The 13,098-nt window shown below is 33.4% G+C and overlaps 3 protein-coding genes across 3 annotated transcripts; 2 read left to right on the plus strand and 1 right to left on the minus strand.

Annotated features, from left to right (window-relative positions):
• Positions 1–99: 99 nt before the first annotated feature.
• Positions 100–564, plus strand: ColSpa_05322 (uncharacterized protein; the record flags this gene model as incomplete). The annotated part of the gene is made up of 1 exon (XM_049271534.1): positions 100–564. One exon carries the CDS (start codon positions 100–102, stop codon positions 562–564), a length of 465 nt encoding a protein of 154 aa, XP_049127491.1.
• Positions 565–580: 16 nt separating this feature from the next.
• Positions 581–1,213, plus strand: ColSpa_05323 (uncharacterized protein; the record flags this gene model as incomplete). Its single annotated transcript, XM_049271535.1, has 1 exon — positions 581–1,213. One exon carries the CDS (start codon positions 581–583, stop codon positions 1,211–1,213), a length of 633 nt encoding a protein of 210 aa, XP_049127492.1.
• Positions 1,214–3,292: 2,079 nt separating this feature from the next.
• On the minus strand, positions 3,293–4,417 carry ColSpa_05324 (putative oxidoreductase; the record flags this gene model as incomplete). The annotated part of the gene is made up of 5 exons (XM_049271536.1): positions 3,293–3,337; positions 3,363–3,508; positions 3,570–3,900; positions 4,135–4,293; positions 4,376–4,417. 5 exons carry the CDS (start codon positions 4,415–4,417, stop codon positions 3,293–3,295), a joined length of 723 nt encoding a protein of 240 aa, XP_049127493.1.
• Between the last annotated feature and the right edge of the window lie 8,681 nt (positions 4,418–13,098).

The following is a 13,098-nucleotide window of genomic DNA, read 5'->3' on the forward strand; positions in this document are numbered from 1 at the left end:
AGTCATAAGTAAGGCACAGAGTGCAACAGATTCAAGATAAGCTAAAACTTGACAGCATATGGCGATGCCGCATCCGTCTGCCTGGAGCATTATCACGTCATGGACAATAACCCAGAGTTCAAGCTCGGGCTGCTCGTCGCGTACTATCCGACGGCCATTCCAGACCCTCAAGGGCATTTTCCCAGCAGCATCTCGGCTCTCGTTCATCTTTCTGCAGGCGAAGAAATTGGCATCACGAAGCAAACCCAGATGGTAGGGATACAAGGCAAACGGCGCACGGTCCGCAAGAAGGTGGAAAGAGGCATCGGCACGGGGGGGACCTTGCAACTCGCGTACCCAACCTATACTTACGACGCCGAGCCCGGTTTTGCGGAGCATGACCTGGAAGAATATAACAAGGTCTCCGCCGAGTTGGCGTGGAGTCGGAGCTTGGGTGCGGCGAGGAAAGCGTTCAACAATCACGTCGACTTGGAACTCGTGTTGGAGGAAAACGTACAGGGTCAGTATCCTAAGGATGCGGAAGGCATATTCAGAGCTGACTTGCTCAGGCAAATTCTTTACTAGAAACCTAAGCCAAACAATGTCAACGTACGCGACGCACAAGAGCCCGCACGTCACTCATATCCCGACCTTGACAGGAGGCATTGGAGCATCAGAGCTTGAACGCTTCTACAATCAATTTTTTGGCAACCCCCCATCAATGAAACTAACCCTAATTTCTCGCACCATTGGGGCCGATCGAGTAGTCGACGAGGTTCACGTCCGGTTTAAGCATACTGAGGAGATGCCTTGGATCTTGCCCGGGGTCCCAGCAACAAGCAAGCGGGTCGAAGTGCTTGTGGTCAGCATCGTTGGACTGAAAGGAGGCAAGCTTTATCATGAGCATGTCTATTGGGACCAGGCCAGTGTTCTGGTGCAAATTGGCTTGTTGGACCCGAAAATAGTACCAGATGCGGCACGCAAGAACGGAGTGCAGAGGCTACCAGTCGTAGGAAGAGAAGCGGCTAGAAGAGTCCTGAAGGGATGGGACCCGGACGACGAAGGAGAAGCTGACAATGAACTGATATTGGGTTGGGATGAGACGGAAACCGGAGACGATAGGAACAAAAAGGGAGTAGTTAAAGGTGGGGAATCACCCAAGAAGAGAACTTCTGACAAGGAGAGTGTGCCCGAAAGGGCAAAATCCTCTACGGAACACTCTGGCGGTAAATGATGATGTGAGCCAAAAGGGAACAGCTCGGCTTTTTAGGTGGGTTCTGAAGCAATGGTCAATAAATCTTACAGCTTATTCCCAGCTAAGTCATTAAAGTCCCATTGTTTAACCAGCAATTCTTATTCCACAGACAGTCAAACGATCTGCCATAATATAGACTTGCGTCGCACCGAAGTTTTCATCAGCCCCAAAAGTAATATTTGCATGCTCTAAGAAACCCCGATAAGGCCCCTCATCCTCAAGCCTTTGGCCCAAGAAGGCCACGGAGCCCCTCCTTTTTCGGAATAGGCCCAGTCACGCTTCTACGCGTGTACGATGATGTCCCTGCTTACGCACGCGACCTCTTCCACCTTCTCTCGCGCGCCTCGTCCCTGAAACGTTGTCGTACTGTAGACGATATGGGCACCCGTCTAAACGAGGCTGCGGAGGGCAAAAGTGTCGTGATGCCGCCGCCGCCGCCGCCAACTTCGCTGTATGTGACGACACAGGCGTTGGATCTCTAAACTATTTATGGTCACCTAGTCTGTTTAGTTGGATGACTATATATTGTTGACTGAGGCTGTCTTACATCATGTTTGTTTCTCAGCAAATGCAAGCTGCCTAGTAATATGTCCTGAGGCACGGGGCCGAGACACTTCTGTGGAAGAATCTCCATGCGCAACAAATGGCTGACAGAGTCGTTGCGGCACCATCACAACTGGCTGAATGGCTTCCCGGAAGGATTAGGTTATTCGGGGACTGCCGATTACGATGGAGATGGAACCCGAACTGGTTGCGACAAGCTCTCGCAAGGCACTCGGAGAAGACGGACTTCCGACAGAAGTCTGGAAACAGATCCGGCCGGTGGCGCGGGACTGGGTCCTGTCAATCTTTCGGGCATCGCTGGAAGAAAGATCACTGCCCATCAATGGAGACACGCAAACAGCATAGATCATACCGCTCAGGAAACCGGGTAAAGGCAGCTACACGCTGGCAAAAGCATGGCGTCCGATCTATCTACTAGGCACACTGGGTAAATTGCTGGAGTCGGTGATGGTGAAGAAGACGCCACTCGCGGTTGAACATTATGGCCTGCTGCCGACCAACCACGTCGGAGGAAGCAAGCATCAAAACATCTGTTATTTGATTCGACCAATTGTCAAGTAATTAACTGGAAGTTGCGCAAGCATAAAACTTCCGCGTATAACCCTAATTTATAACAAGGGTTCAGATGATTCTTGTAGTAATTAAGCCTGTTCAGTGGGTCGTGAAAATGTACCACATCCCCGCCACTAGGAAGGGCGACACATAATGCTGCACTTCAGGAGTTCCAGCAGCTCAACACAGCATGTACCTCGAGATGGCGTGTTTCATTGCCCTAGGGACAACTGTGAGCAATGACTCGGGCAATTTGACGCAATGAGTACCTGCCACAACAATCATCCCTTCTATAGTTATATCTCAAAATCCATCGTTACAAGTTCTGACCTCCTATGCGGGATTGATTACTTGCGTTTTCGTTAAATCACTCGGCTAAAACAGTCGCGCTTATGCTTATCCCTTGGAGTTGCTATTAATCAGTGAGCCTATTGGTCTTTTGAACATAAAAGTGCATGGTCACTGACGGAGCGTCGTGTGTGTACCTGAGGTTTAGCAGCTTATGCTACCCGTACGACTAATGATCCTACAATTATGTTGGCAAAGTTTTAAAGTCTTAATTTATGTCTTGGTACTAACGATATAATGTTTTCCGACAAGGTGATCCAATGCAACATACACTTCTAGACCCTAACTATCCTTTTTTAGCGATAATCTTGCGCACCGAATGTAAACAACATAAACCTTGACATAGCTACATGTTTTGTAAAAGATTACTGACACTTCTCGATCTGTTAGCTTCTAGGAAGCTCTCTGGTCCCATAAACCTGGATTCAAAGCTGCTCTTCTTTTCCCAACACATCCCTGGGCCATAGGCTTGAACTTTGCCAACTTGTCGATCTGTTGGCAAAGCTAAAATCATGGACTTCGACCTTTGCGAACAACGATAGTCTTTGTCTAGTAGGATTGACAGGCAAGATATTAGAGATAGACATCTTAATCTCATAGAACCAAGTCTGTTGTGTCTTTTCTCATAACCATCTCTTGCTGCCAAGATGAGAAATAAAGTCACCCCCCTTCCGTTTTCAAGGCCAGAGTCGTAAATGACCCTCAAAACGTCATTGACAGCATCCTCCGGTGTTGCAAGCTTGGCGCCTGGAGCATATTCGTTGAATTTGGCAAGAGTCCTTGTGACGCCTTCCATTTCCTGCTCACCCACTGCCAGGGAAGTCAGCCATGTGTTATGCTTTAGCGCTGCTACTTGGCGATGCAAACTTACAGTTCTCATTATGGCCCGTGTCAACTATTCCGGGGCAGATGCTTAGAAAAAGAACACCATCTTTAGCATACTGAGCGTTGAACTTGCTCACGGCAACATTCACTGCGCCTTTGCTGATGGAGTACGGAGCGCCAACGTCAACATGGTATTGGTTGATCATGTCGATGTCAGCCATACCCGAGCTGATGCTAATGACTTTTTTGACATCACCCTTAAGAACCAAGGGCAAGAATAAGTTAAAGAGGTGGATAACGCCTACGACATTGACCTTGAAGCTTTTAAAGAGGTCATCCTCAAGCTCCTCAGGAGATTCCGCTCTGGTGTTCGTAACCTGTTAGAAAAATACTCCCGAGACCATCATGAACGAGATTGGTGTAGTGTAAGCTCAACCCACAGTTTTCCAATAGGTACCCAGGCAGAAAAGCGTGAGATGTATGCTGCATTAGCAATGATGTAATCGAGCTTGCCTTCAGTTACTTTGGAAACCAAATCGACAGATTTCTACGAAGAGTCACATCAGCCTACTTTGTTAACAGGGAAACCTCTCGAAGTAGCATATAGTTACCTTGATGCTGTCTAAACTGCCAAGCTCAACATTCATGATGTGAATGTTGGATCGGCTCCCAAGCTCATCAGCGATTTTCTTTTCCATAGATTCCTTGTCGCGAACGGTACCAACGACGATGTTGTTAGGGTCGTCGGATAACTTGCGGAGGAACGCCCACTATCCGACACTGCGTTAGATCTTCTAGTTGGGCATGAGCAAATAAAAAGGAAATTAGAAAGATTTTGTCCTCTAAACATACACCAATGCCACGGTTTACACCAGTCACGAGATAAGAAGGCATGTTGAAGGAGCTTTTCCGACGATTTGAGTCGAGCGTTTCAAAGATATCTGGTACTGATTGTTGAGTCTGGTTATCTTCTAACGATTTGTCTTCAGAGCGGGTAAGAGATGGAAGCTTTAAATGTAATCCACTGAGAGGGGGTTACAAATGCCTTAGTACGTCACGTCACACAGTCCCAATTTTTCTCCTCACAGCAATCATGTTATTTGTCAAGTACACGTTAAGCTTTGGACACCTTTTATTGCACATCGGAATAGTATTGTTAACAAATCGCCTCTTCCCTTATCTCTATGCAATTGTTGTTCTCCTTCAGCCCAGTCTGTCACTTCCTAGGCGTCTACGACGTCGCTTTCTTTGTGAATACAAGCTTGTCATCAAATTTGATTGATAAGCTCAGAGGATGATCCAAAATACCTCCTAGGAAGTTGTCCGACATTCCCGATGATCATGGTGTCTCTCATTAGCGGCCAAACAATTGAGCTATTAAGTTACAAAAAGGATAACACTGCACAAAGATGCGTACTGGGGGGTCACATATGCACCTCGATGATTTGGGCAGCAATCGGCCAACAACCGGAACTTTTGAGGTTAGACAAGTCGCGCGTTCACAGAGAGTTCTGGGTCGCAGTCCTAATATTGCATAGCGTTTGGGCGGAAGCGCGGAATTGCATGCATTATCTCAGTAATCCTTTAAATGGACGCATGGGTTATTAATTCCTCTCACTGGAAACCCAAGCTCTATTAACCTTGTCTTAGGGTGTCATTAACTGATTTGTATTGTGCGGTAAAGATATTACTCATCTCTCCCGGCAAGCTATCAATCTATCCAATAAGGTGCTGGTAAACTTGAGTACCTAATGTGCCCCTCTCCCCTCCCACACCCTGGTACAGAATGAGGGGTACATGTGTGATATGACCCAGTTCTCCTAGCATCCGTTTCCTTATAAAAGGGCCAACAGACTGCAGGAAGTGCCGGGCGCATCACACGGCAGCGTCGTGATGTGACGTGGCTATGTAGTAAATTAGAACAGTGATGGCAGTCAATGAAACCGGGAAGACAACCAATAAGCAAGACAAACAAAGACTGTTTTCATTGTTCTTAGACACTCATAGTCAATCTTCCCCTCTCCAAGGTCGGCTTAGAGGTAGCTTAAACATAATACAAGCACTTATCGTCTCACGTGCTCAGTAGGTGTGAACTATGAAGTTTACAATGCCATGTTTAAAAGATGCGTTGTATGGCATACTATCGTGTCCCTTGTGCCGGCAGCTACAAGGATCTGAAATGCACATCATGATCTCAACAACTCTAAGGACTCTACTCAATTGTGTGCTGTTTTATCACGCCATAGATGATTGCCTTCGTATCACCTGCAAGGCCGACTTTTTCCCTATGTAGTGGAATACCCAATCTTACGCCATCGTTAACCCCCCTGCCAGAGCACGATGAGCAACTACCTATTGTCGCTTTATGGAAACCTACCTTTCGAGGTTTGCCAAAGATACCTCAACCTTTACCGCAATAAATCCTCTTAGACATGGTTTAGTTACATTAGTGATGTCGCGATGCCCTCACGCACATCGCGCAGCCTTGTGAGATTTGCGCCGGGCCCAGATTAACTATTAGTCCAGTCCCTTCGTGCAGATCCACCACGCAGGATACATATTTATTCGTTTCAGACAAGGCAATCCTGTACATAGAAATCTAAGTAGTTTTCTTTATGTCTTTTTTACTTTAAGTAGTAACTTTATAATAATTATAAGCTTAGCTTATGTTATACCCTTAAACTATTATATTTAGAATATACTATAGGCTAGAAAATCTTTTTTAAATAAATTATTTCTATTTTCTTAAACTAATATCTCTAATATGTCTATTTTTATTAGGGCTATAAGGAAGCTTAAAACATAAAGTAATTAGCCTTTATAATATATAACTCTTTAGCTTAAAGTAAAGTTAAAGTATATCTAGGAATTTATTAACTTAAATAGACTTAAATAAATAAAAAAAAATAAACTTAAATATTTTAATAAGATTTTAAATACTTTAAAGATTTTTATTTTTAATAAATTTATTATTAATATAAATCTTAAATAAACTAATAATAAACTTTTTTTAATAATAACTAATTTAAATATTAAGGTTATATATTAAATATATATTTTAAATATTAATATAAAAAAGGCTATTTAGAAATAATAAAAGAAAGTATTTAATATAATTAATATATAAATAAAAATATTAATTATTAAATTACTTTTTAAATTAACTTAAATAAAAGCTTTAATATAAAATTAAATAATATTTTACTTAATACTTAAGATTCTTAAATAATAATATATATTAAATAACTTATTTAACTAAACTATTATTTAAAAAAAATATTTAGCTTTATTAAATTAAATAGCTTTAAGTATTAACTTATTTATTTAATTAATAAAATAATAAAATTTTTACTTTTATATAAAAATCCTAGACTTATTAAAAGTTTAAAGTACTTTTACTTTAAGAACTTTTCTAAGAGTAGTATTATATAGAATTACTTTATCTTAAGTAACTTATAAATTTATAAAAATTATTTAAAATAAAATAATAAGCCTCTTAGTTAAAAACCTAAATAACTATATAATAATTTTAATTAGCGTTTTATAAAAAGACTTATTAATAGTAAAGTATTATAAAAAAAGGCTTAGTGTTTATATAACTTTAATAAGTTATTTTATTATATTAACTAAGAATAATATATACTACTTTTTACTAAAGAACTTAAATAAAGTATATGTTTATAGCTATTTATACTATTAGCTTTTATTTAAATATACTTATATAAAAAAAGCCTTTATTAGCTATTTACTTAAACTAGCCTTAATTATTAATAATAATATATTATAAATCTATAATTAAATTAATAACCCTTAGAATATAGACCTTTAAGCTAAATTTACTTAGAAAAAGTAGCTTTAAGTAATTTCTTTATTTTAAAAAAGAGATCTTAAGAAATATAATAATAAGGCTAATAATAATAAAGATAATAATAATAGACTTAGTAATAATTTATTATTAAAAGTTATTATATATATTATTAACCTTATTTTATTTTAACTAAACCTAAATAAAACTACTTAGAAAAAAGAAGTTTATAGTGTCTTTACTACTTTATACTTTAGCCTATATATTTTTTTATATAGTATTATATTAGATAACTCTAAAGCTATTTACTTAGTAAATAATATATTTCTCTTAGAGCTAAGTATAGTTTAAGTAGTTAAGAAAAGTAATTAATAGGTTAATTTAGGTATTACTTTATACCTTATTTATATAAAAGGTAGACGTGTAATTAAAGGGATTCTTAGAAGCTAAAATAAAGTAAACTAGGACTTTACGCTTAAGAATATAGTATACATAGAGAATTTTTATATAAACGTTATATTAAAAGCTTTACTTTATATAATAAGTATTTAGTACTTAGGACTTAATTATATTCTTTAATACAGAGGATATTTAGATGGCTTTATAATTAAGTAACTTATATAGAAAGTAAATATTGTTTTCTTTAAATACAAGCCTCTTATTAGTTATCTTACTTATACATAAATCTTTATAAGTAATATAGCTATAGTTAATATTAATATAATAATACTACTTTACTATAATACTTCTATATAACCTTTATACTATAAGAAAAGTATTTACTTAGACCCTGTTTAGCTTTAGTATCTACAAGGTAATTATCTAGGACCTTAAGCGCTTAAGTAATTAGTCTTAAATACTTAGAAGGTAAAGATTAAAGCTTATAAGAGATTAAAATACTTTTATTACTAAATAACTTATATAAAAAAGATAGTCTTAAAATAAAGATTAAAATAAAAGTTACTTTACTTATACTATAGAATTACTTAAGACCTCTTTAATTACCTTAAAAGGTATAATAAGAACTTATAGCTTATAATAATTAAAAATAAATATATTAGTTGTTTTTTTAGATTTCTAAAAGTATTAAAAACTTATAAGAGTATATTTAGAGTTCTATATATCTTTAAGTAATAGGTAATAAAATAATATAGCCTTACTTTATATAAGATAAAGTAAAATATAAACTACTTTATTATAGTAATTAATAGTAATATAAAGTTTTAATAATAAGTAAAAAAAAAAGGGATTAAGGTTAAGACTACTTTTTTATATACAAAGGAGCTAAATAGTAAAGCTAAGAGGACTAGCTAGGAAGTAATAACTAGAGATATTAAACTGTTTTCTAGAGTAGGCTTTCTACACAAACTATAAGTTAAAGCAATAATAGCTAGCATATACCTCTATAATATTAGCCCTCTTTAATATAACGCTTAGCTTTATTTAATTAAAAAAAAAAAGAAATAATTCAAATAATATTTTTATTAATAATAACTTTAATACTAAGTAACTTTTAGCTAAGACTTATATCTATAATAAGAATAGCTTTATATATATAGCTACTAAATATACTTTATTTAAAAGGACTAAAAGAAAAACATAGAAAGATAACGCTTTAAGGTAAAACTAAGAGGTTATATTAAATATTTAGTAAACTATATTTAGAATACTTATAACTTATATTAAATATAAATTTTTTTATTTTAGTAAATTATAATTATATAAAATATAATATTTAATAAAAGCTAATTTTATAAAAAAAATAATATAAAAGTAGTAATCTTAGCTAAGGAAATATAAGTAATTATAAATAATATATAACACCTAAGTATAACTTATAACCTTAAATTCTATGTTCTAAATATTATAAAAAAAGCTAATATTACTTTAATCTTATAAGAAAAATACCTTTTATAATAGCTTTTATTACTTACTCTTATACTAAGAATAGTATTTCTAAATAAAAAGAAATAAAGTAACTATAAAGTAAACTATATTTAGTAGAAAAAGTAGCTATTAACCTTTAATCTTTTATTTAAACCAAGAGACGTCTTAGATTAAGAGATTAGAATAATAATAACTATTAAGGACTAAGCTATAATAAATAAAGACGTATTAGAATCTAAAGAAGTTAATTACTTAACTAAGGTAATTAAAGATAAGATTATTATTTGTATTAATTTGCCTTTAAATAAGGGGGGTAAGGTAAAGAAAGAACTAATAATATATTTAAGATTAGTATTTGTAAGCTATATTAACTAAGGGTAAGGATTAGGTAATAGTAATTAGGATAGCCTAAACTATAATGCTTTAACCTAGTAAAACTAACGCTAATAAGGCTTGTTGCTAGAATTAGCGTTAATAGGCTTATTTAATAAAATAAAGAATACTAGTTATTTTTTTATATTCTTATATTTAGAATAAAACTAGGATATATTCTTTAATACTTTTATATTAGATAGGTAGAAAGTACTAGATAAAGAGGCTACTAGACACTAAATAATCTATAGTTATGTTTATATATTGATTATTTAAGTAAAGTATACTTAGAAGATACTAATACTATATAATAAGAAATAAATAAAAGAGTTATTATTTTTATTAAAGAACTAAAAAAAGCTTCTAAACTTTCTTTAGCTATATTAAGACTTTTTTTTATAAGTAGTAATAACTAAGATTTAAAAGCTTAAGTAAATAAGTACCTAGAAGGTAATAAACTAGAGTAAAGTTACTTAGAAACTAATTCTTTTAAAGTAGGTCTTTTTATATAAAATAAACTAAAATAATCTTTTTAATTATTATAAAATATAAATCTATATAAGGGGTAATATATAAGAAAAGTATCTTTTTAAATAGATATATATAGTAATACTTATAATATAAACCTTTTATATTATAATAACTATTATAGCTAAATTTAACCTTAAGATATACTAATTTAATATAGTTAATATGTTTCTAAATACTAAGAAAAGACTAAACAAACTACTTATTATATGCTTTCTCTTAGATAGCTTTAAGATACTAGACAAAATCATCGAATTATAGTATATACTCTATAGTCTTAGAGATATACCTCTCCTTTAGTATAAGGAACTCTTAGGTATTTTATGTTATCTTAAAATAAAGGCTATAAGTAAAGACCTATGTTTCTTTTAGACCTTAAATAAGAAGATACTTCTTTTTTTTTATATTAATAATATCTTTATACTTTATTATAAATTTTATATAAAAAATATAAAAAGAATTATAAAAGGAATCTAAATAATATATAAAGTGAAAGACTAGGGCTTAGCTAAATAGTATCTAGGTATATAGATTTTATATAACTAGCTAGAGTAGAAGATCTATTTAGCTTATAACTAATATCTTAAATAAATTACTAAAAGATTTAACCTTATTAATTTAAGGACATTAACTACTTTATTACTAATAGTTATATTTAAAAAAAATAACCTTTAAGTAACCTTAGTTAATATAAAGTATTTCTAAGAGAAGGTTAGATTAATTTTTTATACTATAATAATAATTTAACTTAACGTTATATTTACTAAGAATTAAGAAGTAAAATTCTTATAATTCTTATATATAAATCTCTTTATAACTTTATAACTAAAAGTCCTATAAGTATATAGTTATTTTTTCTAGATTCTTCTTGAAAAATAACCTATAAAAGTATATATTACTATATATAACTATACTAATACAAACTACTATAAACTAATATAGTCTACTACATATAAACGCATATACTTCTAAGCATTATATATACCAGCGCTTATACTTATCTACAGGCATATACAAGCATATATATATATATATAAGAAACTATAAGTACCTCTCAGCGCTTAGATATACGCTTAGATATACACTTAGATACTATACGTATCTAAGGGACTTTCTATATAACTAAGAGATATCCCCTCTACTTAGACAGTTTTATAATAACAACAATGAAAAACGATACCTTAACGGTTAATATATATATATACCTTTTCTATCTACCTTTATTCTTCTCTACTTTTCTTTATAACTATTTATAAATAACCTCTTATTATTCTTACTAGTTATAAGCCTAGCTCAGTAAAAAAGATAACCTTTATACCTTTACTTTCCTTTATACCTTTAACTTCTTTTATACTTATACCCTTATTTTATATAACAAAAATTCAACCTTGCTAAAGGATATACTATATTAGCTAAGGGAATTTTAAGGAATATAGCTCTAAGGCAGCTACACCTCACACCCAGCAGTCCATATTCAGCAGAATAGAGGGACCGGCTTACTAGGCAAGCACTACACCTATCACTATATTTTACGCCACTACAGCTCCAGGCAAATCACAATCCTACCCTACCGGTTGAAGGTTATTTCTAGTCTATATCCAACAAAGACTGTATACCTTAAGCTGGAATTAAACCCAAGAGCTCTAATTAAGTTACTAATTCAATTAGTTAATCTAGAGGATAGCTAAACCACTAGACTAACTGCTTTACCGTCTAGTAAAAGCTTCTTTAATTAAAGGCCCATATATATCTACAACCTAAGGCAACTATGTAACACTATACTATTAATAACAACCTAACTACTTTTAAGGCCTATTTTTTAAGACAAATTCAACAGTACTATCAGAATACCAATATCTCTCTCTAATCAGCCAAAATCAACTAAAATCCTTATATTCTAATCAAATTTAAACCTAATTAATACTATAGAAAAAATCTATATACCACGCCTTTCTAGCAGCCTTAACTATAATATTTAGGCAACTAGATTTAAGGCTTTACTTATTAATAAAGATATTAACTTTAGTCTTATAACCCCTTTAACTACACCTTCTTAATAAAAAAGTAATATAAAAGTATTAGCTTTTATAAAGCTATTTTATAAGAATTCCCCTTTAAGGGTTATAAAAGACTCTATAATAGAATATAAAGCCTAAAAGAAACTAAAGGATCTATATAAACCTACTAGTTTTACTAACAAATATTTTACTTATAAAGAGTTCTTTAATACCTCCTTAGAATCCTTTAGATCTATAAAAGAATACCTTAATAAGGTAAAAAAGCTTATAGATAACTTATCTTCTAAAGATATAGCTTTACTAAAACAAGTTATTATAGCTTAAGTATTAAATAGTTTAGATAATAGTTATAAAGGTTTTATAACTAACGTAACCTAAGCCCTTAGAAAGAATACAAATTCTTATACTATAAAATCCCTTTTTATAAATCTTATAAATAAAACAAAAAGAAAAAATTCTTCTATAGTATTATATACTTCTACCTTTAGAAAAGGAATTAAAAAGCCTTAGAAAAAGACAAAGGGTGTTTATTATACATACTATAAGTTAAAAAACCATATGGTTAAAGACTACAACTTCCTACATCCTATTAAGGCCCCTAAAGGCTAGAAAAATAAGAATAATACTAAGAAAGAAGTCCTAAGGCAACAAAGGACTAATATAAAGAGAAATAAGCTCTATAAGGCCTAAAAGGCCTTAATAACTAAAAAAGCTATAATAGAGGAAGAAGATTCAGAAGAATCAGATAAATCAGACGCAGAAAATACGTATATTACAGTTACAAGCAATATAGTTATAAATAACCCTTAACAAAAGGAAAAGAGTAATGGAAAGGGGCAGGGTTTCGCGTTTTCATTTTTCCTTTTATCAGCCTGCAGACACAATCACAGGCCTGATCAGATGTGACTAAGCAGGACCCTTCCAAGTACAAAAGGGGGCTCTAGTCAGATACTATCACAGAGATC

This window comes from Colletotrichum spaethianum (genome assembly GCF_022836535.1).
Source record: "Colletotrichum spaethianum MAFF 239500 DNA, contig12, whole genome shotgun sequence".
Taxonomy (NCBI): Eukaryota; Fungi; Ascomycota; class Sordariomycetes; order Glomerellales; family Glomerellaceae; genus Colletotrichum; species Colletotrichum spaethianum.